This window comes from Elgaria multicarinata, chromosome 6 (assembly GCF_023053635.1).
Source record: "Elgaria multicarinata webbii isolate HBS135686 ecotype San Diego chromosome 6, rElgMul1.1.pri, whole genome shotgun sequence".
NCBI lineage: Eukaryota > Metazoa > Chordata > Lepidosauria > Squamata > Anguidae > Elgaria > Elgaria multicarinata.
The window spans coordinates 70854774-70879365 of record NC_086176.1 but is presented as its reverse complement, the minus strand read 5'-3'; the positions used below and the strand labels follow the sequence as shown (position 1 = coordinate 70879365).

The following is a 24592-nucleotide window of genomic DNA, read 5'->3' as shown; positions in this document are numbered from 1 at the left end:
TAAGCTGTAATTGTATGAACTGTACAATATCAATATACACCAGAGGAAGCTGGCATGACTAAGACACTTCTCTGAAGAGAATATATATATATATACACACACACACACACACACACACACACTTTTTTCCACCCAACTCCCAAACTGGGGATGAAGAGCTGGATTTGGATGCAGGAGCCTTTATCCAAGTGTATGCTGCTCATATTAGCAGACTACTCTGCTGAGCAAATTATTTGCATAGGTTAGCCGTCTCCAATAATGACTCAGACATCACAGCAAATAATGGTTTCTACTAATATAGTTTAGAACCCAAACCATGGTTTAGAGCTGCTTCTCCTTTTTCACTTTCCATCTCAACGTTAAGCTTCATAAATTCACTCCCATCTGCATAGTGTAGCCATTTCTGAAAGCAGAGTGAGAGGTGTAACTATAATTTATCAATTCAGACATTATTCCAAACCATATTGAGCATACACCTTTGCTTGCACACCCTCTTAAACTATGGTTTCTGAGTCTTGTTTGATGGCTGATCACAAACTATGGTATCTGGTAGAGTGATCATATGAAAAGGAGGACAGGGCTCTTGTATCTTTAACAGTTGCATAGAAAAGGGAATTTCAGCAGGTGTAATTTGTATATATGGAGAACCTGGTGAAATTCCCTCTTCATCACAACAGTTAAAGTTGTAGGAGCTATACTAGAGTGACTAGATTTAAAAGAGGGCAGGGCTCCTGCAGCTTTAACTGGTGTGATGAAGAGGAAATTTCACCAGGTACTCCATATATACAAATGACACCTGCTGTAATTCCCTTTTCAATACAACCGTTAAAGATACAGGAGCCCTGTCCTCCTTTTCATATGGTCACCCTAGTATCTGGTCACTCTAGCTGTACTCCTGCAGCTTGAACTGTTGTGATGAAGAGGGAATTTCACCAGGTGCTGTATGTATACAAATGACACCTGCTGAAATTCCCTTTTTGATACAAGTGTTAAAGACACAGGAGCCCTGTCCTCCTTTTCATATGGTCACCCTAAATAAAAAAAAACCTTCAAAGCCATTTCTTGCTTTGTTTGCATTGTGAATATTTTGAAGTTGGGTTTGATCTTCATTGCTAATATGAAAACTTAGATTATCCCCACATGTGGAAACTATTTCCCATTAGAATTGGATGGAATGCCACTGTACTATATGTAAGCTTCAAAATATCAACAGCAGCTGCTTTTTTATGTGGCAAGTTTGTCATCAAAGGTATTATTTGTTTGGAGCTTTAAATGGTTCATCCTCCTCCGAGTAACAATTTTCTATTTAAAACAGGAAGCAATCCATACGAATGTTTAACCTGGTGTTTTTATGCTTTTTATTATTTATTTATTTATTACATTTATATACTGCCCCATAGCCAAAGATCTCTGGGCGGTTTACAAAAATTTAAACACTAAACATTAAAAACCGATGTACAAAATTTTAAACCATAAAAGCATAAAAACAGATTGCATACAATATCTATTTAAAACAACTTATTCTGGGGTCAGATAAAAACTCAACATATGCTGTTAAATGCCTGGGAGAAGAGAAAAGATAACAATGTTGGCGCCAGGCGAACCTCGTCGGGGGGAGATCGTTCCATAATTTGGGGGGGGGCACTAGTGAAACTACCAGTCATTTGGTTAAAATGGAACTTAATAACAAATCTGTGGAATTGTTAGCCATTTTTCTTTAAATGAAATGCTGGTGGTGATAGAAGAGCAGAGAGGGCTAAGGTTTTGGGTCGCAATCCTGTACATGCTTACCTGGGAGTAAACTCTGTTGAACTCAGATGGGGCTTACTTTTAAGTAGACATGCCAAGGATTGTGCTTTTAGATCTCTTTTACTATGAGTTGTTCTTCCCTGTGTTCTACTGATAAGCAAGCAAGAAAAATACTGGATAAATATTCTAAAAAACTGGATTTAATAAGTAGGAGGAGTACTGGTAAAGTGAACAAAATACTGTTTTAAATGTAGCATTATCGAAGAATCCCAATTACAGAAACATTCTTTGGTGGAATATTTAATTGGAAGCTGTTAAAGCAACATTTGTGTTACACTATGGCAGTAATTCCGTAATAGTTTGTTTCTGTTTTAGTGTTTACTTGCTTATAATTATTGTCTATCTACCTATTGATTATGGTTTTTACTATAACTATATCAAACAGCTGTATCAAATAGTACAGTGTAGAAGGTTGTGCAAACCCTTAAAAAGTTATGTTAAGAAGCGTAATGCATGTTGTTTTAAAATGAACATAATTCAGCTTAATTCTTTTGATGGACTAGATCTTTTAATTAGCCGTTGCTCCCTCCCCCCTGCCAACACACACAAAGGAGTGTGAAAGGTTTTGTGAATACTGTTTATGACAAACGGCTGTTACATACTGCAGGTATGCTGAGAGCTGTCATATTTTTTCTTACCCTGCTGAGTGAAAGAGCAAGAGAGAGAGAAGGAGAGAGGGAGGAGGGGTGGAGGTTAGAGATTAAATATGCAGCAATGAAAAACGTCATGTATGATTATATGCTTGATTTGACTGCAGTCCTATGCATATGTACTTGGATATGTCCTATCCAGATCATTGGGGATACTTCCAAGTAAACATGCAAAGATTATCTGCCTGGAGTTTGATGCTTCTGATAACTTTTCATTTTTTTATACCATGTAACTAGAATAAATTGAGCTTTCCTGCTTTTGTACTAAGGTTCCTCCCAACAGTAAAATCTATCTTTTAGTCCCTGTCCCCACCCCACCCCCACCCCGGTTCATGTACAGTATTCTGAAATAACTTAATCTCAGACAAACAAGGGCTGTAATTGTAAACATGCGTAGCTGGGAAGTATGAACTCATGTCTGAGTGCACATGTTTGGAATTGGGCTGTAGGTAACATATAATTTACAAAGTTATATAGTTTTTATCATCAGGGGCAGTTTGAGACGTTTTGCTGCCTGAGGATCTTTCTTCTATATACATGTAACAATATAGCTTTCTCCATCTTACCTGAGGGCAGCAGGCCAACTTAAGGGGTGCAGAACAGGCTGCAGGGCCCACGCAGATTTTCTTCTGTCATGTTGCCACTGCTTTGCCCACCCCACCCCCCCAAATAACAGCCGCCTGAGGCAGCTGTCGTACTCTTAACTATTTTTTGGGCAGCTTGAATGGAAACAGTTTAGGGATGGGAAGAGCCAAATGACAGCTGATCTTTAAGCCAAGCTGATGGAATGGGCTCTACTGCTCCATCTCTCCCTCATCTCTCTGCCAGGTGAATCATTCACACATCTGAAAAAAATGAAATAGTGGTAATCATAGCATAGATCACACAACAGAGGTATTTGGATTGGGGACTCCATACTATTAGGGTGACCATATGAAAAAGAGGACAGGGCTCTTGTATTTTTAACAGCTGCATAGAAAAGGGAATTTCAGAGGGTGTCATTTATATGCATGCAGCACCTGGTGAAATTACCTCTTCATCACAACAGTTAAAGCTGCAGGAGCCCTGCCCTCATGAGCAGATACAAAAGAGAGCAGTGTTCTTGCAGCTTTAACTGTTGTGATGAAGAGGGAGTTTCACCAGGTGCTGCATGTATACAAATTACACCTGCTGAAATTCCCTTTTCTATGCAACTGTTAAAGATACAGGAGCCCTGTCCTCCTTTCCATATAATCACACTACCTATGCATATTTAAACTTCTTAAAGGAGAGACCATTCTCTTGCCTTTTGGTGCTGCTGCTGAGATACCTGTTTGAGGAGGTGATACTTTTTTAAAGTTTGCTTTAAAACTTGCATGCAAACGTATATCGAAGGTTGTTGTCCAGCTTCCTCATTAGCATGATATTTTTGTATATAAATGTAACCTTTCTTCTACCTTTTAGATTTACTCATAGAAGAAGTAGTTGATTGGCCTGGAATAGATCTCAAACTGGGCCAGGTTTCTGGACTGGCCCTGGATCCTAACAGTAACTTGGTCGTCTTCCACAGGGGTGATCACATATGGGACGCAAAGTAAGCACACTTTCTAAGTCATTTTGTGTTCTTGAGCGCTTTCACATGTGCCTCTTATTCCCTCCCTGTGTTGGACCCTACTGTGATCTGAACTAGATACTTTTCATATTAGGAGGAGCTGGAAGGTAGATGTTTTGCAGCTCCTGTGTGATTTTTAGGATCAGAATCATTTTTACTTATTGGGGCCACCAAACCGCACCTCGTAGCTCATGGTTCTAGTCCCACACTTGTATTGAGTTATCCAGTAATCTGTTTCCCAAACTTGCAAGCATTTTTTGACTTTTAACAGTATTGCACCTTAGCATGCTTGCACCATCCTCTGCCATCCAGTTGTAGGACCACAACTGTCAAAGTGGGCAAAGCTCTGGTAAAGGGACCATACATACTTGGTCTGGACAGATCCAGCTAATCAATTTGGGATAGTTTGCAAAGTTGCTGATATAACATAGCATTAAAAAATGCTAGTAAGCAAAAATGTAAGAATGTTGTGCATCCCATTTCTGAAGTGAACATCACTCTGAGATTTGTGAAGAAATTTTTGAAGAAGGCACCTGCCTGCAAATATATTATATATATATATATATATATATCACTAATAAGATGAAGATAATAGAACGGGGGGAACATTAATTATCAGAAGGGTAGTGTTCTCTTACTGTTTTCCCTTTTTTTCTTTTTTGAGAATAGGCCTTCATTATCAGCCTTGCCTAAATATATGCACATAATCATAAAATTAGTGCAAAGTTATTAATTGGGTGTAATGTTCTTTACCAGTCATAAATGTGCTCAATTATTGGCCTTAGGAAGTCTCTTCATTCTTTCTGGTTGATTGCTTCCCCATCATACAACAAGGAAGAGGCAAACAAATTATCAGTGCTTCAGGCACTGCACAAAATGGTAGCAGTGTATTAATAATGCATGAACATAAAATCTGCGTCTCCCTAAAAGTAAATGCAGCAGGCTGCTTGAGAACACTTGGCAGTTTAATATAGTACTATAGATCTGGAGCTGTGGGTATCCATCATATGTACTTCTCCAGATCTGCAAAGCAGTGGGAGTATGGCATAAGGGCTGCATGAACTCCTCTACCTGTGGGTGTGCATGCTGCTTTGCAGGGTCTTTTCCCTCTGTGTTGAGGAGCAAGCAGCTCCAAGGGACTCTTGCCAGCTAACTCAGGCAGGTGTGCAGATGCCTCTGGAACATGACTCAACACCTGCAGTCTGCTGGACATTATATTTACATTCTTGCCATCTATCTTGGAAATAATCTATGTATATGGCGTTCCCCCTCCACTATTAGCTTTTCTCACAAAAAATATAAACACTTTTTAATTAGATCTCCCCTTACTTGGTTGCATTCAATGTTTGTCTTACTTAAGAGTAGAACCATTTAAATCAGTGGGACTTAAGTTAGACTAACATTGGATACAAACTACTGAATACAAAAGGGTGGATCCAGGCTTAGTCATATTTAGAGTAGACCCATTGAAATCAATGGGACTTAAGCTAGCTCAGGCTATTTCTCGATCAAACCCAATATGAACAGAAGTAGCTCTTGTTTTCACTCTCAGGCCTCATTTCATTATAAAGCAATGGTAAAATGGGAATGGTTATTGGGATGAAAAAACATAATAAGGAATAGGGTGAAATAGCTGTCATGGGTTAATACTTATGGATTGTATTTATTTGAATACAATGCCCAGCAAAGAAAATAAGCTAATTATCATTTGCTAATTACCACACGAATTACCACAGTTTCTGTCTGCTTCTGCCTACTCGTTTCTCTATCCTGGTAGATGCAGCTGCATTTCTAGGAAGCTGCCATACTGCAGATTGTTGCTTTGTTTGAATAGAGCATTCATTTGAGAAATTAATATTGCAGCACTTTACTCCCTTTATGCTTTAAATTTGCAGCAGTTAAGTATCCTGTGTTGTGTTCTAGTACTCAGGTTCCAGATATTTGAGGGAGAATAATCCTAGAGACTGCTACTAGTGCATGATGGATATTTCTAATTACAACGTACTACAGTTTTCATTTGCAAATAATTTTAATAAAGAAATCAATGCTCTAATCAATGAAGTACAACCAGTTGAGTGGTCTACCACTTTTCTTAATTGAAAGCTATAGTATAAATATTTCATGCATGGCCTATTCTTTTATTGTGGTAATGTACAGGGTTAATAATTTTGTTCCTAGACTCATCTAATGTTATAAAGAAGGCCTTCTATTTAAAACAAAAATCAATGTTTATATGCACTTAGAAGCCAGTTAAATAAATAAACATGCAGAAGAATTGTATGGCTTCCACATTTTGGATGAGAATTGAATTACAATTTTACATGTAATTATATTAAATGCTATTTACTTTCATGCACATAATCAGTTAACACGGTGTTTCAATCAATGCTAAGCACTTACGTCGGGATGCTTATAAAGGCTTCGTGCACTAAGGGGGAACCACAGCTAATAATTTCTCATTGGAATAACAGTATGAATGTCTTATGTAAACGGCTCACAATGAGCCTGCTGCGAATTTCAGAAATATTGATACTTCAGTTCTCAGCTCAAAATAGAATAGAGAAATTCAAAGCTCATTTTCTTGTCTCATCTGCATGTTTAAAAATAATCAAGTACAGCTTTGATGAAGAAATCATAGATATGTAACATGCAATCAATGTATTTATTGGTCTAATGAATTGATATCCCAAATTCAGGGTTTCTATAAACATCAGAAAACCTCATGAAAACAATCCCATAAAACTTTACAACCAAGACATCCACTGACATCATCCTAAACATTTTCAGAATTGGTTCCCACCAGGCAACATGTTGCATAATCTCGGGGCTTCTGCTGAATAGGCCCTAATCCAAGGCCCCATAGTTCTATCTTCTTAAAAGGTGGACTATAAATCCATTCAATGAGAAGGGGACACTGTAGAGAAAGCATATGTTAGAAGCTATATATTATAGGTAGAAAGATGAGAGTGCAGGATGGTGCATGGAGACTTCCTGCTTTTCTTCTCAGCGTCTGCTTTGTCCTGTTTCCTTCGGGAATTTGAAAGGCACCTGTTTGGACAAGACATAAAGTTGAATAAAGGAGAAAACTGAGCTAGGGCAAAAGATCACATAGGATGGAGGGACTGTAGACTTTTTTCAGAATGGGAGAGGATGTTTAGAGGTGAAAGGATTGTGGTACAGGAAGCCTTCAGGGCATAGGTTGCCAGGCCTAGTTTCTGAGGGGGTTCTGTACCCCTAAGGATTTATAGAGGATCAGTGTGATAGGATTCTTTTTCAGTCACCGCAGCAATGTGGGATGGGAACCAAGGGTAGCAGTAAGAGGTGAGCATGGCGGGGCTTCCTTTGACATATTGGTTGAAATAACCAGCCAGTCCTTTAGCAGATTGTGTGTTCGGAATTATCTAAAGACGCTTGAGGTGGAACTGGAGGGAGAGGCACACACCAATCTCCTAATGATTTCTATGGCCTGTCTTTGGCCTGTGCTGTTCCTCATCAACTTGGGCCCTTTCTACACCTAAAGATGATCCCAGGCAAATGGAGGGATCATTCCTGCCTGCTCCCGGGATCCTCTGTGTGTCATTTGGATGGACAGGGATGATCTCAGGATGATCCCCGGGGGGGGGGGGGGGGAAGGCAGGTGTAGAAACGGCCTTAGACAACATACAATTAGTAATTCCTTGGCCAGCATTGTGGGTACTATTTTCATGTCTAGAAGAGTGTTATTAACCTTTGGTCTTTGTGCTTCTGCACAAGACCACTGAAGGTGGAGAACAGAGTGTTCTATAAGATTTTATGTCTAGTTATGCTAGTGCTTGATTTGCAAAGCACACTAGACAGTAAATTCAATTTCATTTTCAGCAATAACAATGTGCCCCTCTGGGCACTCAAATAACATTGGTTTTTAGGACTTTAACAGTAAGCAAGGATATGCTGATTAGGCTGCTATTTGTTTGAAACCACAGTGGATAGTCAAATAAATTAAACAAGATAACTACATTTTAAAATTTTTTTGGCAAGGAGCTGTTCCTTTAAAAGTGGTATTATTCATTTCAGACTTTTCATAATAACACTTCATATTGCAAGCGATTTTTGAAGCAGTGAACATTATTGGTTCTAATGGAAGAAGTGCTAAACTGTCTCATTTTTTGTTATGGGTATTGATTTACTAAGGCCTAAATAATGTTGCAAGTCTGAAGGCCACTTCATGTATGTCATTAAGTGGAGTGGTGGCCACTGAAAAAGCCTGTTCCCTCTGCCAGCACAGCTAGGGCGGGGGCAGGAAGTTGCGGGTGGGGAGAGGAGGAAATGATGACGTACATGCCTGGCACGTAAGGCCAGGCGTGGGTGGGTGGGGCTTGCCTATAAAGGCAAGCCCCACGCACTCCTCGGCTTCTTTCATTTGCTGGCCCCGCCCTCCCACCCTTTATCTAGTATGAGATTAGCTGGTCGCTCCCTTTGGAGGGAGGGCTGAGTAGGAATTTTACCTGCCACATATTGGGTGTGGTGTACAGGTTTTTCACCTACTCCATTCTGTTTTACTTAGTTGAGGATGGGTAAATAGGTTAATTTGTTGGCAGGTCTGTACAAGAATCTTGGATTTCAGGTGAGCTTGGTGAGCACGCGTCGGGCACCTTTCATGGTGATTGGCAGGTTCGGAGGCCTGGTCATCAGGAGCTGCGGGGCTCTTGACCCAGGATATGGCCTGCCTTTGGGAACCTCACCGTCTCACTTACTTGGGGTTAAGTGGTTCCAGGCGGGAGCAACACATGGAGGTCTCCCCCGAGCACACACGTGTAGCTTAAGAAAGGAGCCACGATTTATCTCAACTCCTGGCTTGGCCAAGTAGCTCGCCCTTTGATGCAGCCTAGTTGCCTGGAGATAGGTTGTTGGATTCCCATACATTCACATGCAGATCATGGGAAGGGTGAGTTACCCAAGTTTTACCCCGTGCTCTGGTGTCTGTGTCGTTATTTCCTTGCTTCTCCCTCTATCCGCAACTCTGGTGATGTTAGCAACTGCTAAAATGGTTAGCAGTTGTTATCAACATAAAACATGGATTAGCTTTGTGGTGAAGGTATCTCTGCTAGTGATACTTGGTAACTACTGGTGCTAGTATTGATCTCTATGGAAAACAGAGGTTCACACCCCATCATGCAGTAGTGGTTTGAAGCAACATTGAAACCATTTGTACCATGCATAAAGTGACCATTACTTTAATTTTGAATTAGACACCTAATTGGATGGTTCTCAAAACTGTGGGTGGGACGACCATTGCAGGGCCTAGAAACTCTTGAGTCTGAACCACATGGAGACTTCCTTCTTGCACTATCTGAGGCCTGTACAAGTTGGATGCCCTCTGAAAAGAGATCCTTCTTTAATCAACATTGGATTTTTGGGATAATTGCTACTGTATCCTTTCATTTCAACCTGATTTGGGAAGACAAATTGTTGCTTTGTTCCAATGGTGTTTCTTTGTGCATGACTTTAGAAAGAAGTCTGACATGCCTGTTCTTCTAGTGTACTAGTGGTGGCCCTATTCACAGATCTGTGACCCCAACTGTGTGCAAGAATGCCCACACATATTCTGTACAACAGGTGGTGCTGACCTAATCTAAATGTTGGCTGTGCTAGCACTTAAAAAGTAAGTTTTAAGTGCTTAAGGTGAGGAAAATCTACAGCTATGCCAGCACAGCTCCAGCATGACCTTAATCTAGTACTTTGAGCTGAAATACCAGTTGAATTGTTTAGCATATTCTTGAAAAGCTCAGGCTTCTTCTACGGCTAGTTTGTGTATTTACTGGGCACTGAAAGTTCTAACCTTGATTACCTTCTATACTGATAAATTTATTTATTTTCTTCAGCTCATTTGACAGTAATTATGTTTATCAACAAAAAGGGCTTGGACCTATTAAAGAAAACACTATTCTTGTACTTGATCCTAGTAATTCAGCCATTCTTCAGTCCACAGGAAGAAATCTGTAAGTGTTTTTCATTTTTAAGTCCTTCTATATACCTGTGTTGAGATGGATAAGTTTTGCATTTCATGTTACATTATAAATACCTACTTTTGTCAAGCTTTATTAAATTTTGCCAGTGTCTGGAAACAATTGATGCTTGTTCCTGTCTCTGTTTGCTGTTTACCAAAACAAATGAACAAAACTCAAGTTGGAAAAAGAATGTTCTCCCCCTCTCAAGAGACATAAGGACCCAAATATGGAATGTGATTTCCTCTTAGAGAAGTAGGATAGGCAGGATTGAATATCCTGGGAGACAGCTACCACCCAAAGGGGGAAAGTAGAGATTGAGGGCCAATCAAGACACACATGTGTTTGCTAAATATGCATTTAGTTTGGCTATAAATTGGGAATTGGGGGTGGTACTTCTATCACTCAATGGAGCATGGGGTGGATGGGACTGAAACCTGCCCTTTACCCTACCTCCCCATGCTCTACAGCTTGAAGACATTTTCCCCCAGTTGACTCACTTCTGGTATTGGGATAAGTTTGGTGGAAGGAGGCAGGATGAAGCCATGGACCACAGGAGGTAAGGCAGTGGAAGTAGCATGGGGAGGGTGATAGGGGTTTTCTCCATCTCCCACAGACACCATTTAGTGATAAAACTGGAACCCAGCCAACCCTTGCTTTATAGCCAGACCAGTGAGCGCACGTTTAGCAAACATATGCGTAATTGGTTTGACCCTGAGTTTGTATACTTTCTTGGGCAAATATAGAAACAATTAACTAAAGTTCTTTCCATGATACACTGAAAACAATGCATTCAATTGTATTTTAGCCGTTGTGATGTCTTAGCCTAAATTGTGTCGTATCTTCTGTGTAATACACGTAGCAGCACCAAATGCAACCTGTTATTCAGAAGAATAAACTGAGAAAAGAAGCAAGGATATGAGTTTCTAGTAAATTTAGATAAGCAAAACATTTCTCTTGAAATAATAAAAACAACTATCTAGGTGTCAGTACGGTGACTAAACAGAACACATTATGCTGCATTGTTTTCCTCCTCCTAAATGTAGCTTTCCTTTATTTTGTTCTCAGGTTTTATTTACCGCATGGCTTGAGTATAGATAATCATGGTAACTACTGGGTGACTGATGTAGCTCTTCATCAGGTATGTATGACTGTCTTCGAGAAGTACTGTACTAACTGTGCAACTCTGAATTGAACTAGCTTCTGCCTCTTCTTGTTAATAACTTGACAGAATCATTTTTTTGTGAGAAGGGGGTAGTGGGATATTTGTCAAGTGTTCAACTGCTCCATTTAGCATAACATAAATTAACATTTCATTCAGAAGCGGTACTGAATTGCTGTTACATGCTTGATGATGAATTCCTTTATTGGGCTCCTGTGTTGATCTGTGAAGAAATATTTTTAGAGGCAGGCATGTGCTGTTTTCTGTAAGCTATAGCTTTATGTATTAGTCTAGCTATAAAATACAATTAAATAACTTGAAACATTTCCTACTTTTACACTGATAGGTATTCAAACTGGCACCGCATAGAATGGAATCTCCATTACTGACTTTAGGGAGGGCTTTGGAACCTGGAAGCGACAAAAACCACTTCTGCCAACCAACAGATGCAGCGGTTGATCCAGTTACTGGCAATATTTATGTGTCCGATGGTTACTGCAATAGTCGTATTGTTCAGTTCTCTCCAAATGGAATGTTCATCATGCAGTGGGGAGAAGGTACTAATTAGAAAGCTGCTGATTCAGTTGGTATAACCCTCTTTTTCTTTGAATGGCTTATGGTGCACATCCAAGATGCAGTCTTGAAGTTTAGTGCCCCTAAGTCCCACTGAAATCAATTAGACCTAAATCCCTGTGGGTTTAAGGCCCAGTTTTCACTCAGGTGGAAAGGCTGCGCTTTACCACTTTAGACTGCAAGTGATGACTCATATAATTGAATGTTTCCCATTAAAAAAAAGTCCTTCCATATAGCACATTCCCATGTCATGGGGACTTTATGGAGGTAGTGTGCTTATTTTGGTATGGATACACTAAAATTATACAGCCCAGAAAAAGGCTTCTGAACTCACTTAGAAGTATACAGATAGTGGAAATATGTACGGACTGTGTATGTGCTGGTTTTGTTGAGTAGACACGCTGGAATTTTTAGTAAGAATGCCGAGGTCCTCCTCCTACAAGGTTTTGTTGAATTGAAATTCATTTGTTGAATCTTGAAAATGTGAATAGGGCAGTTAGTGTTGTCAATGCATAGTTGAAATCTGCTGTGGTTGAACAGAAGACAATGGGCCATTTAATGTTCACACATACCGGGGGGGCGGGGGGGGGGCGGGGAGGGGTTGCCAGAGTTGGCTATGTTGTTTGAATCCAGGCTGCAGGGCTTTTTGGAGGGGGAAACAACGTTCAAATAGAATTTAGGATATCAGTACTTTAGACCAATAAATACTTCGCTCATGTGTTACATACCTGTGGCTTCTTTTTTCAAAGTTGTACCTGATTTTTTTTAAAAAAAAACAAAACCCATGCATATGACACAAGAAAATGAGCCTTGAATTTTTCAAGTCTATTTTAAAGTTTCAGTCATTTTGAAATTCACAGCAGGCTCATTATGAGCCATTTACGTAAGACTCTTATGCCAGTGAGAAATGATTAGCTATGGTTCCCCCTTAGAGGAGGAAGGCTCTATCAGCATCCTGACATAAGTGTTTAGCATTTTTAGAGGTGTTTCCCCATCCAACAAGCTGTGCTGCTTGGGTTCAGACAACACAAGAAGCCCTGCCCCAGCAGGTGATTAGACATATAGTACTTTGCATGCGCAGCGACTTAAACATGCCACTCTGGCTCATTTAACCTATGGCGATTGTGCAAACCAGTTAACTTTCTATGTACATTTTTTTGTGGTTTTAGTTTGAAGTATCAGTATTTCTGCCTACAGATTGTGAGCTTAGATTTGTAGCTTTAATTGGATATTTTCTGTTTCAGAGACTTCTGTTGGTCAAGCTAAACCTGGCCAGTTCAGCATCCCTCACAGCTTAACGCTCGTAACTGATTTTGGTCAACTGTGTGTAGCGGACAGAGAGAATGGTCGGATTCAGTGTTTTAAACCTGAAACTGGAGAATTTGTGAGAGAAATCCAACATCCATCATTTGGGAAAGAAGTATTTGCGGTTTCTTATGCTCCAGGTAGACTTAAAAAAATAAATATTTGTTAGATTTGAGACCTCTACTTTCTTCCTAAGTGGTAACAAAAGATGCAGTCCTTTAAACCTTTTTAACATAGGATGTGGGATAATTAACATAGGATAATTAACACATTCACTAGAAAGATGAGGATTTTCATCTGCTTTTCTAGCCTCTGTGGCTGTCCCTCAATGTCCCCTTCAAGTTTATTTCCACAATTTAAAAGGGTTAAAATGTTTTTATTCTTTTTAATGAAAGCCCAGATCCTCTGAAATCAAACAAGGCTGGTTTTTTTGAAGATTGGGGTGGGGAAGTGGGGAGTTCTTGGAAGATTCTTCAGTTTAACTACTGTAAAAAGAGATGTCTTGGCTAACGGTGGCCTCATGGCCTGAAGCAAGGGGCTCGCTGGTCAATGTAACAGGGAGAAAGCTGACCACATGAGGCTGTGCTGCGATTTAATGCAAGTCAGTGCAAAATGCTTTACAGTATGTGGACTACATATTAAAGGGGAGAGGGAAGCAACACCTCAGTGCCTGTCCTAATTAAGGCATACAATAAAGTTGGAGAAAATAAGGAGATGGACGTAGGTTAAGCCCTCCACTAGTAATTGACCACACTTCATGCATTTTGATAAAATGATAAATTTTAGAAATCCCCCTCACAACATTTGTGAGATGTTGTCATTAGGCAACACCTACAGAGCCAAGCTAGAAATCACTATTTGGAGCTGCAAGAGCCTATTATAGATGTGGGTTCTTGGTCTGCAAGGAGAGGGCTATGGTTCTCCAACAAAACCAAACTAGCTCCTTCCCAAGCTGCTTTTTCACCCTGGGGAGAAACATAAAGAAGCCTTCTTGCTATCATGGCCAACAGATCTGCTCCACACAGGTTCCTCCATTTACACCTTTATCTTGGGACCTCGGTACTTGAGGGAGCGCCTTTCCCTACATATGCCTGTCTGAGACTTGAGATCTGTTGGGGGAGCCCTGCTCCACATCCCACCAGTGCAACACATATGCTGTGATGGGACATGGGAGAGGGCTTTCTCTGTTGTGGCACCCCGACTGTGGAATGCCCTCCCCTGGGAGGCCCGACTGGCGCCAACACTGACTCTATTTAACAAAGCCTTTAATGGTTAAATTCACCAGGCTTGCACATTGTTTTAACTGTTTTAATTGTTTTTACTGCTTTTAAATTATATATTGGTTTTAACTTGATTGATTTGTTTTTAGATGAGTATATTTATTGTTTTATATTGTATGATTTTATCTGTATGTCGCCCTGAGATCCTAGTGATATAGGGTGGGATACAAATGTTTTAAATAAATAAATAATAAATTAAGGCCTTTGGAAATAGAGCAGGTAAAGCAGAAGCAATTCACATAGCTCTTTACAGGGCAAGGAGACTGTGGTTCTCAGACCTGATTGATCTCAAGAACCATGACGCCCACTGCTCTATTAGGACCGGATCCCATTTTCCAGGTGGAGGGTGCTTGGTTAAAGCTAACCACTAGTCCCCCTTAACACCTCTCACCATATAATTTAAGATCATGTAGAAGGCATCCAAATGGTGGTACAAGGGAAAGAAATCTGATCCTCCTTGAGTTTGTACCCTGACTTCCATGAAAGACAGGTGGCTGCCTTAGACAAGATCCTGGGAGGTCTAGGCATCTCCTGTGAAGCACCTTTTTTCAGAAAATAAACCTTTCTCATTCCCCCGCCCCCTGTCACAACAACAACAACAACAACAACAACAATAATAATAATAATAATAATAATTCTATTCTTAGTTGTCAAGCCTGTTAAGTGGACCTACCTTTAAGATCGCTGGGAGATGCTCTAACGAGGGGTCCCCAATCTTTTGGGACTGTGAGCACATTTGGGAATTTGAGGAACAGCTTTAGACACCACCACAAAATACTTAATCTTTGGATTGCTGCTTTGGTGTCTACCTGTCATGTCTATGGGTCTTAGGCTGTATCTTATTCAGCAAAAAAATATGTTTTGTGTTTATTGGACACTGCAATGCCTCTTGAATAAGTAAGTAATTTGGCTAACTGCCGGCGATGCAATACAGCTAATGCATCTTTTAAACATGTTGTTTTGGGAATGTCCAGTTGCTTCATTTTGGGAGGAAGTTATTACACAGATACATTTTGTACTGGGACAGTCTTTAATATTCACGGATGTATATGTTCTTTTAAATTATTTACCAGCTTCATGGAAATTAACAAAAGGTCAGCATAAATGGATTCTCTGTACCCCTTTGACAACTAAAAGACTGATATTTCATCCCTCATCTCCTATAATACAATGGATTGAGGATCTTACAATACTTTCAATATTTGAATGGGTGATTCAGCTGATGGCAAAGTGAGTAGGGCAACCCAGGAGTTCCATGGACCACATAGAGCAGCCACTGGTTATCCACATGTGCTTTAAGTGCATATGGTCAAAAAACTATTACCTCAGCCAGAACAGCAGTATTATTTGTTAGGAAAGGACTGAGAGACTTCCACTTAGATGAGGACTTATTCCAAGCCAGCACTACTACTACTACTACTATTCCCTCTCAGAGCAAGCAGCAGGTCACCACACTTCACAAGCAGTTGTGTGCACCCCCCCCCCCAAATGAAGCCTGTGCGCATGTCTGGATACAGCAGCCCGTCACTCCTCCAGGCTGTGTGAAAGTGGGATGTTGGTGTAGTTTGCCACAAAAAGGAAAGTAATGTTGGGAAGCGAGTGGACAGAAAGGAGTAGAAAAAACTTGAGCAGCAGTAGGGAATGTAGGGGGAGGCAAGGGGTCTGGCGGGCACATTAGGGAACTTGGTGGGTGCAGGTGTGCTACCAGTTACTGTGTTGCCGACCCCTGGATTAGTTGATCCTATGCACTTATCTCATGATTTCACTGGAGCTAGAAATTATTCCTGATTAATTTCTGTCATCTTAAAAAGTGCCATTGGTCCATGTTGGATGTCAGCAGGATTTTAAGGGTATACTGGAAAAGATTGAAGACATTAAACATGCTGATTGCCTGCCTCTCCGACAAGCCACAGTGGCCATTTTTAATTGCATCAGGGAATGCTATGTCTGGTCTGTAGGTCCAAGGCTTTTCAAATGCTTGCAAGAGTCAATGCTGTTTTCCTATGAGCTGACTACCTCTGCCATTCTTCAAACCGACACGTCCCAGTAAATGTGGACCTCTCTGTCAACATTTGTCCATCACTACAAAATTGATGCTTCGGTCTTAACCAAATCCTCCTTGAGTGGTGGTTCCTCTGGTGGAAAATCTAAGGATCTTTCCAAGGTGACAGGGTCTACTCTGTGACATTCCTCAGGATGGGGAATTGTGCCTTCTCTGGTGCCACTGAATGAGAGAGGTGGGGTGGACTTACTGTGAAGATCTCTTGGTAGAAGAACAGACAGACTCACCCAGGAATAGATTCAGACATAAAGATCTCTCTCTCTCCTTGCTGCTTTGGTTCTGTGCCTTCAACAGAACTGTGTTCCCAAAGCAGCTTACATGCTACAACAGTAATTTAAAAACCATAGTTCAAAATGAAACACCTAGTACAGTGCAATAAAAAATGGAAGGATAAAATGCAACTACCCCAACTGCTTAAAACGTTTTCCAAAAAGGCCCTTTATTATTTTGTGCAGTGTCTGTGAAGATTGCATTGTTTCCTTTCTGTTCTTCATTGTGACTTGCTCCAATTCTGATGTCCACATTAGTAATTTTGCTGTATGTATTTAATCTATTAATCCTTTCTAACTGAAGTTATCTCCAAAGTAGGGGAGGGAACTGCTCTCCTCACCATTATATAAAATCATCATCCTTTTTCTTTTTCTTATATATAAGAGAATCCGATTCTTTTTATCTTCTTCCTCCTTCCTTCCCATCTCCCTCATGCCTATAAATATATAAAATATTAAAGGCAATAATAAATATGCCTCCTTTGAGGCTGGCGTTTATAAATACACACTTCACACTTTTATGGCTTCTTCGTTGGTGGTTCAAATTCAAAAAGCTGGTACATTATTTCAAGTGCCATTAGAGAAGACAGCAAAAATATTTCTACTTCAGTAGAGGAAGAAATTATATATTTCAACATTAGAATAAGAATGCTGGGGATTAAACTTCTCAATTAAAAACTAAAGCATAAAAGACGGGAGAATCTTAAAGTGCAACTATCTCAAAAATACAGCATTGTCGTTTAGATAATATTCAATACTGAAAAGTTTGCAATAGGCAGATCAGAAATGTAAACATAATTGTAATGTCAAGGAAAGAAAACAAAAATACATTCTAAAACTACTTTCCTAAATCATATTGCAGAAATGTGCTGGGATGGGACCTCTTCTTCACCTTGTTCAGCTGTATTGTACTGCTGCATTTCCCCAAGGGGAGAAACCTACTAGGGAAATGTAACATGTGCCATATGATGAGTTTCGTGATTGGAAAACCAAAGATCTTTTTTTTCCTAGTACAAAATGCAGCCAGAGGACTAATGGCTATGAGGAGCATTTTGATGAGGCTGCAATGTGAGAACATAGGGTCAGATCGCCCTCCAGTGCCGCACCCCTAATCTAAACCAACCACTCTGCCCACAGTTGTTTTTGTACTAGAAAGCTATGTTGGGAATTCCATTTATGGGAGTTCCATGCCGGGGGTAGTTTGCAAGAAAGACTGATGCACCTTGCCTAGATCCAATTCTTAGACCAGGCAACAATATAATTACAAGCTTGTCATTACATCGAATGAAATAAAGCATGTATATGTGTATGTATGTATAAGCAAAATCCAGTAATTACAAAACGGGTAGGCAACATGCAGCCCTGCCATTGCAATTCATGGCAATGGCAAAAAATGCTAATTTGCCACCACTTTCCAATGACAAACCTGGTGCACTGGCAAATTTATTTTGGAAACAAGCTAAATTTCACCAGTCCAGTGTTACACCACAAATTGGTTATGTCTTCTCCCACTGCACTGCAGAAATCTGCAGCATGGCACAGTTGCAAGGAGTATGACCCATAGGCTAGAGAGATCTGGAGTGGTGAAAATGGCCCCTGGACGTCCTGAAATTGCCTACCCCTGTATTATGAGAGCACTGTAAAGAAATCTTTAAAGGTGCAAAAAGGCCAGGAATGAAAGTAACAGCTCCATGTTTTCAAACAAGAAACACTGACCTGATTCACATCATCATAGTGTTAACCACTCTACACATGCCAGATTTTTTAAAAAAAAATTATTGTGAATATCAACAAACAAGACAGAAAATACATTGTGAAAACGGGGGGGGGGGGGGAAGAACCCATACATTGTTTATATAAAATTACCATCATTTCAATCCTATGTACCGTTCCAAAAAAAGGAGGTTCAAGAAAAGCAGACCAGATATCCATATATTTACCCACTTGCAAGTTGCATCTATATAACACTTGTTCAAAAGTTGATAATGTTATTAGGTCCTCGATCCATTGCATTATGGGAGGTGTGAATTTGTCCTTCCAATGTGATACTATAAATCTTTTGGATCTTCATAAGGGCTCTGAAGATCCATCTGTGCTGACCATGTGTTAACTTCCAAGAAGCCGGTAGGTAGTTTAGGAGGAGATGCACATTATTCCATATTATAGATCGTTTCAGTACAAAGTTCATCCTTATTATAACCTCCTCCCAAAAGGGGGCAAGTACTGAGCTTTGCCAAAACATATGAGTTAAAGAAGCATTAGATGTATTACATCTCCAACAATTATGCAAGTTAGACAACCCCTTATTGAAAAGCCATTGTGGAGTCCAATAGACCCGAAACATAATTACCCTTGCCAGTGTTACTTGTTGTGACATCTGAACCTGGTGTGGATGGATGGTCGGGGTAGTTAACAAACCGTCCAGGAAACATGGCCTGTTTTAAGGTTGCTGTGTGGTTACTGCACTAAAATGGATTTACACAAATTTCCCTGAAAGTTTAACTAATAATAATAATAAAATTAAATTTGCATGGACCACCACGAAGGTGGAAAAAAACACATTACATATGCTCAGATCTCCCCCAAAGTGAAAAAGAATATCTACAAAAATAGCTCTAGTCTGCAATAGAGTGCAAATGCACTGATTATCGGAGTAGACTGCTGAAATTGTCCTGCAAAGGCCCATGGGATACTTGCTGGGAGCGGGTGGGATAGTCGGTGGGAACACCGACTATCAGGTGTTCTGAAGCATATCAAGCTTCAGAACACCTGATAGTCGGTTGGGAGTAACACAGAATCATAGAATAGTAGAGTTGGAAGGGGCCTATAAGGCCATCAACTCCAACCCCCTGCTCAATGCAGGAATCCACCCTAAAGCATCCCTGACAGATGGTTGTCCAGCTGCCCCCCGAATGCCTCTAGTGTGGGAGAGCCCACAACCTAGCCACCCCAGGTAACTGACTCTATTGTCATACTGCTCTAACAGGGAGGAAGTCCCTCTTGATGTCCAGCTGGGTTATGGGTTATCAAGCGAACAACCAACCCACCTTTGCTTATTTTCAGTTGGCTTATCCTGACATGCAAAGCAGCTCAATACGAATGAAGTGTGGGTTATACATTTTAATAATAAAAATACTGCACCCATCAACTTAAGAGAAGAGGGTATGGAGTGCTAACATGTCTTGCCTTTCCTTTTCATTGCATTTCCCCTTATTTTTATTTATTTATTTATTTATTACATTTTTATACCGCCCAATAGCCGAAGCTCTCTGGGCGGTTCACAAAATTATTTAAATTGATTCCAACCCTTATTTAAATTGATTCCAACCCTCGAGCACTGTCAATTGCTTCCTAGCAATTAAATAAATAAATAAATAAATAATAGCAGTCATGGCTGAAATAGTTATGTCTGTGTGTTGTACTGAGTGAAATCTATCCTCACTATTAAATCACTATTTTAGAAGGCCATGAGCTGCTGCACATCTATAGTAACTGCTGACTAGCCAGCCTTTTCCTATCCTACATTGTTCTGTTTAGACTGGGTTGTGAGAAGGAAAAATACTCTCGCCACACACAGATCACTGAAGAATGAATGTATCTTTGTAGGTGGTCTACTGTTTGCAGTAAATGGGAAACCTTACCCTGGAGACAAGGAGCTGGTGCAAGCATTTGTGATGAACTTTTCAACTGGAGAAATCATTGACACTTTCATTCCGCTTAGAAAGGTAACATGTTGTGAAGCATCACTTGGTTTTATTAAAAATGCATGAGCACTCGTTTATTTTTCTTCCTTTCCATGCCTTGTGCACATTTCAAACTTTAGCATGAACATTTTCAAATTACCTAGAAGGCGAAACCAAGTTATTCTCCTTCGTTAAATCATAGAAGTTCTATTGTAGGGCTGTTTTCCAAATAGCAATAATGAGACGCAATGGCACCTCCAAAAATGATATTTTAGGATCTTAATGCATTGAGCGAGGTGTATAGGTGCATCTTCTCCTACACATGGCGGTGATACAAGGACAGGATGATCTGTTTGGATGTGATATTCAGCCATAGTTATAGCTCTATGGGATCGAGCCTTGGGCTCATGCTCTCTCCCTGCCTCTCATTGCCTTTGGCACAGCTCCCTCCTGGTTTTGTGCTGAAAGGAGAGGCGCAGACCTGCAAATCAAATGCTGCCTTGCTTAGCACTCCTGCCTGGGGCTGTCCCTCCCCTCAATCTTTAGGCAGGCTCTATCTTTTTTCTTTTTAAAAACAACAACAAACCTTTGAATGAATATTCATGGAGGATGGATGTTTTTTGTAAAAGGGGTAAAACTGTTTCAGGGATGGGTGTTATTTATTTTATTTTATTTTATTGGTAAAAATAGGTAGGGTGCAGCCAATCACTACCCTGTCCAAATGGCTTCCATTTCAGATGTGCAAGAGAGTGTTGTGTTTCAGCTGAATGCAGCAGGGCTGCTTAAAGACCGGTCTTGATTATGTCTCTCTTTACAAAGTTTTATTGGATTTTCACTGTGTGTACATGTGGCTCTCCTACTGGATATAATGTGTATGACGAGAAATAAGTTGAATCTAATATTATGTGGAACTTGCTTCTTTAGAATATTTTATTTTATTTGACAAATAAAACATTTCTATACTGCCTCTTAGCCCTAACAAGGGCACCTAGATTACAAAACAAAATACTACAAAAATAGTTTAAACTATTTAAACTATATTATTATGACAGTATTAAAGCAACATATATATTAGCATTCTAGCAGTTTCTTCTTTCCTGCAAAACATTAAGCTATAAATGATTAGTTGAACTGGGCTGGATGTAAAATTACTCTGACAGGGTTGAGCTGTTTCTGGAATTTAAGTGAACATTAAGATAAACAGGTCCTAAATTTCAAAATTTTGAAAGCATTTTGGTTGCTGAGCAGGGAAGCTGGTCCTTTTGAGGTTTTCTGACTAATCTCAGTTGTTTTGGAAAATTGAATTTCCATGAAATAAATCTGCAAGAGGGTGAATTTTAAGCTCCATACTGACAAAGTGCCCACATTAATAGGAACCTGTGTCAGTTGAGGGATCAATAAAAAAAATCTGTCTGTAGTTGGAGAGATGTGAAGGGTTTCTAGAGGGCGGGGGGGGACGTTAAAGCAGGAGAACGAGAGAAAAGCCCCTCTAGAAAGGAAGAGAAGACATCTGTGCTGGATTCTCACTTATGGGTCATATCTCTGTTTTGCAAGGCTCGTAAATCATGCAGAAAAGCATTTGGAAACTTGAGTTTTACATCGTACCACTGGATCTTGATTTGTGTTAGACTTGATCACTGTTTCATTATTGGTTTTAGTATTTTAGCTTGAGGGCTTGGCCTACATTGAAAGGTAGAATAAAAATGGATTAATAATAATATGCTTCATGGTAGTATAAGTGGAATTTCCACTAGCCCTCTGCTATTATTATTTTTTTTAAAAAAATCTCCAAAATAATTTGGCAAAAAAAGATGAAATTATTCTCCCCACCCTCCCAATTTTCCACTAAGTAAGATGGTTTTAAATTCTGCCACACACGGTTTCTGGCTCAGGGTTTTCTCAGCACACAGTGGATTATTACTTCATATGAAAAGTCATTTTATTTAATTAGGCTACAGCCACAAATAGGCAGAGTTCAAGCCAGGAAATAAATTTGATTTGTTAAGCCAAATAGAGAAGAGAAATTTACTATTCTGGGGCCAAGTCAGTACACTACTATTTGTTTTCTCTTTCCTGTGCCTTTCTTCTTCTAACTTGTCTGAAACTGCCACCATGCATATAGTGTCAGCAATTCCTCTGGATTAGAAATTAATTAGTTTCCGAGCAAAGTATAATGTGTTGGTTATCACCTTTAAAGCCCTACAGTACATAGTTTGGGTCCAGGCTACCTGTGGGATCGCCTTCGCCCTGCACACTCAGGTCCTCTGGGAAAAATTTACTTCAGCTAGCAAAAACTAGATTAACAACTGTTACACAGAGGACCTTCTCTTCTGCTGCTCCTAGACTGTGGAATGGCCTGCTGGAGGAGATTCTGCAACATAACAATCTACTAGCATTCAAGAAAGCTATAAAGACTGATCTCTTCCGGCAGGCCTATCCAGTGGAATTTTAAGATGTTTGAAATGTTTTTAGGATTTTTTAAGAATGTTTTTAACAATGTATATTATGTTTTAATTGAGTATTATGTATTTTATCATTTATTGTTGTTTCCCGCCTCGATCAAAATGGAGAGGCGGGCAAGAATAATTATTATTATTATTATTATTATTATTATTATTATTATTATTATTATGTATTTTTGTCTGCTAATGTCAGCTGCACCTTGAATAAATTCCTTACCTACCTAAGAATTTTAACGTTTGTTTATTAAGAGTAGGAAACAAACAGCATTGCTTATTAAACCCTAAACATCATCAGCTTTAAAATAAGTCTCCAAAGTAATATAGAACATTTTCCAGGGTAGACTATCCTGGGATTTTGTATATGTGTTCTGTTTTGACTTGTAGCTATAAAGTTTGTTTTGAAGTTTTCCTCAGTAGAAAGATCTTGCTGGGCATGAGGAGGGATGATTTGTTCTTGAATTAACTCTGGGTTGTTTAACTGCTAAACAACCCAGAGTTCCACGCTTACAACCATCAACTGGGTGATTGTAGGTTGTTTACAGAAAGCATGCTCACTCACTTGCTCCCACTCGTGTCCAGCAAATCATAGGTTAATAAGATTCAGCATTACGTACAAAACAGATCACACAGAGAGAGAGAAAGAAGGATCTTTCACTGTTTAGACTGATAATGGTTAGTTATTGAGATAGCACTTCTGATATGCAGTCACCTTTTAAGCATTCAGACAGCTACCCTTTAATAAAAGAGCATTATTGGGTTTTTTATTTATTTATTTTTGCAGGGATTGACAAGGCATTATACAAGAGCAGCAGCAAGGCCACTTTATTTGAACTCAGTGGGTTATCTACTGCCATGGGGGCTATGGGGAAAGACTTGGCAATTCACATTAATATAGGGGAAGATTATTCTATGGACACCATAAAACATTCTTCACACTTTTGCACATGCTAATTAAACACAAACCTCATCCTGTTATAGCAGACAAGAGTTGTATTCCACATCTCAGACTATCAACTAAATGTTCAGATTGTATTCTGCTGTGCCAATTTTCCAGTATTAATATGCTGGTTCTTTATCTTGACAGAGTTTTGAGATGCCGCATGACATTGTTGCTTCCGAAGACAGAACGGTGTATATCGGTGATGCTCACACCAACACAGTATGGAAGTTTGCATCCACAGAAAGTAAGTTATCTTTGCCTTAGACCATTAAAAGCATCAGGCATTCTTTTCAGGCTCATACTGAACTGGAGATTCTGAACAGGGTAATTGAATCTCATATTAATTGGACCTCCTCCAGTCAATTCAGACAAGATGGGGACACTGTTTGGGTGGTTCATCTCTCTGGGGGAGTAGTATTTACCCTGTTCTTGAGGAGTTGCACACACACACACCCCACACACAAAGGAATCAGGTGTGTAGTTTGGAAAAGCTCTTGAATGTGCCATTGTTGCTTGGGGCACTAGTGGGCTCTCTGGCTTAGAGTACCATTTATCAACTTAGGCTGATATACTAACTGCAGCCCTCCATGGACAGCCTTGTGACAGTCATTCATGCTTTGATAACCTTTTATTTGGATAAGTATATGTGGGGTTGTCTTTCAAAATGGTCCAGAAACATCCGTTAGTCCAAAGCAGGATGGCTAGACTATTAACTAGCACTGCCTGGTGTGATTATATCATGCCAGTTCTTTGCATGGGCCCAAATCAAAGTGCTAGCTTTAACCTTAAAGCCCTAAATGGATTGGGCCCAGGTTACCTTCA

At 39.8% G+C, this 24592-nt stretch overlaps 1 protein-coding gene across 5 annotated transcripts in view; it reads left to right on the top strand.

Moving 5' to 3' along the window:
* Positions 1–24592, top strand: part of PAM (peptidylglycine alpha-amidating monooxygenase) — a 156351-nt gene that overhangs the window by 119382 nt on the left and 12377 nt on the right. For all 5 annotated transcript variants that reach the window (XM_063129560.1, XM_063129559.1, XM_063129557.1 and 2 more), the window contains 7 exons: positions 3903–4032; positions 9912–10028; positions 11103–11175; positions 11543–11753; positions 13014–13214; positions 20292–20410; positions 23915–24014. In XM_063129560.1, the coding sequence (XP_062985630.1) occupies positions 3903–4032; positions 9912–10028; positions 11103–11175; positions 11543–11753; positions 13014–13214; positions 20292–20410; positions 23915–24014 (951 nt within the window). The remainder of the gene's footprint in view (positions 1–3902; positions 4033–9911; positions 10029–11102; positions 11176–11542; positions 11754–13013; positions 13215–20291; positions 20411–23914; positions 24015–24592) is intronic.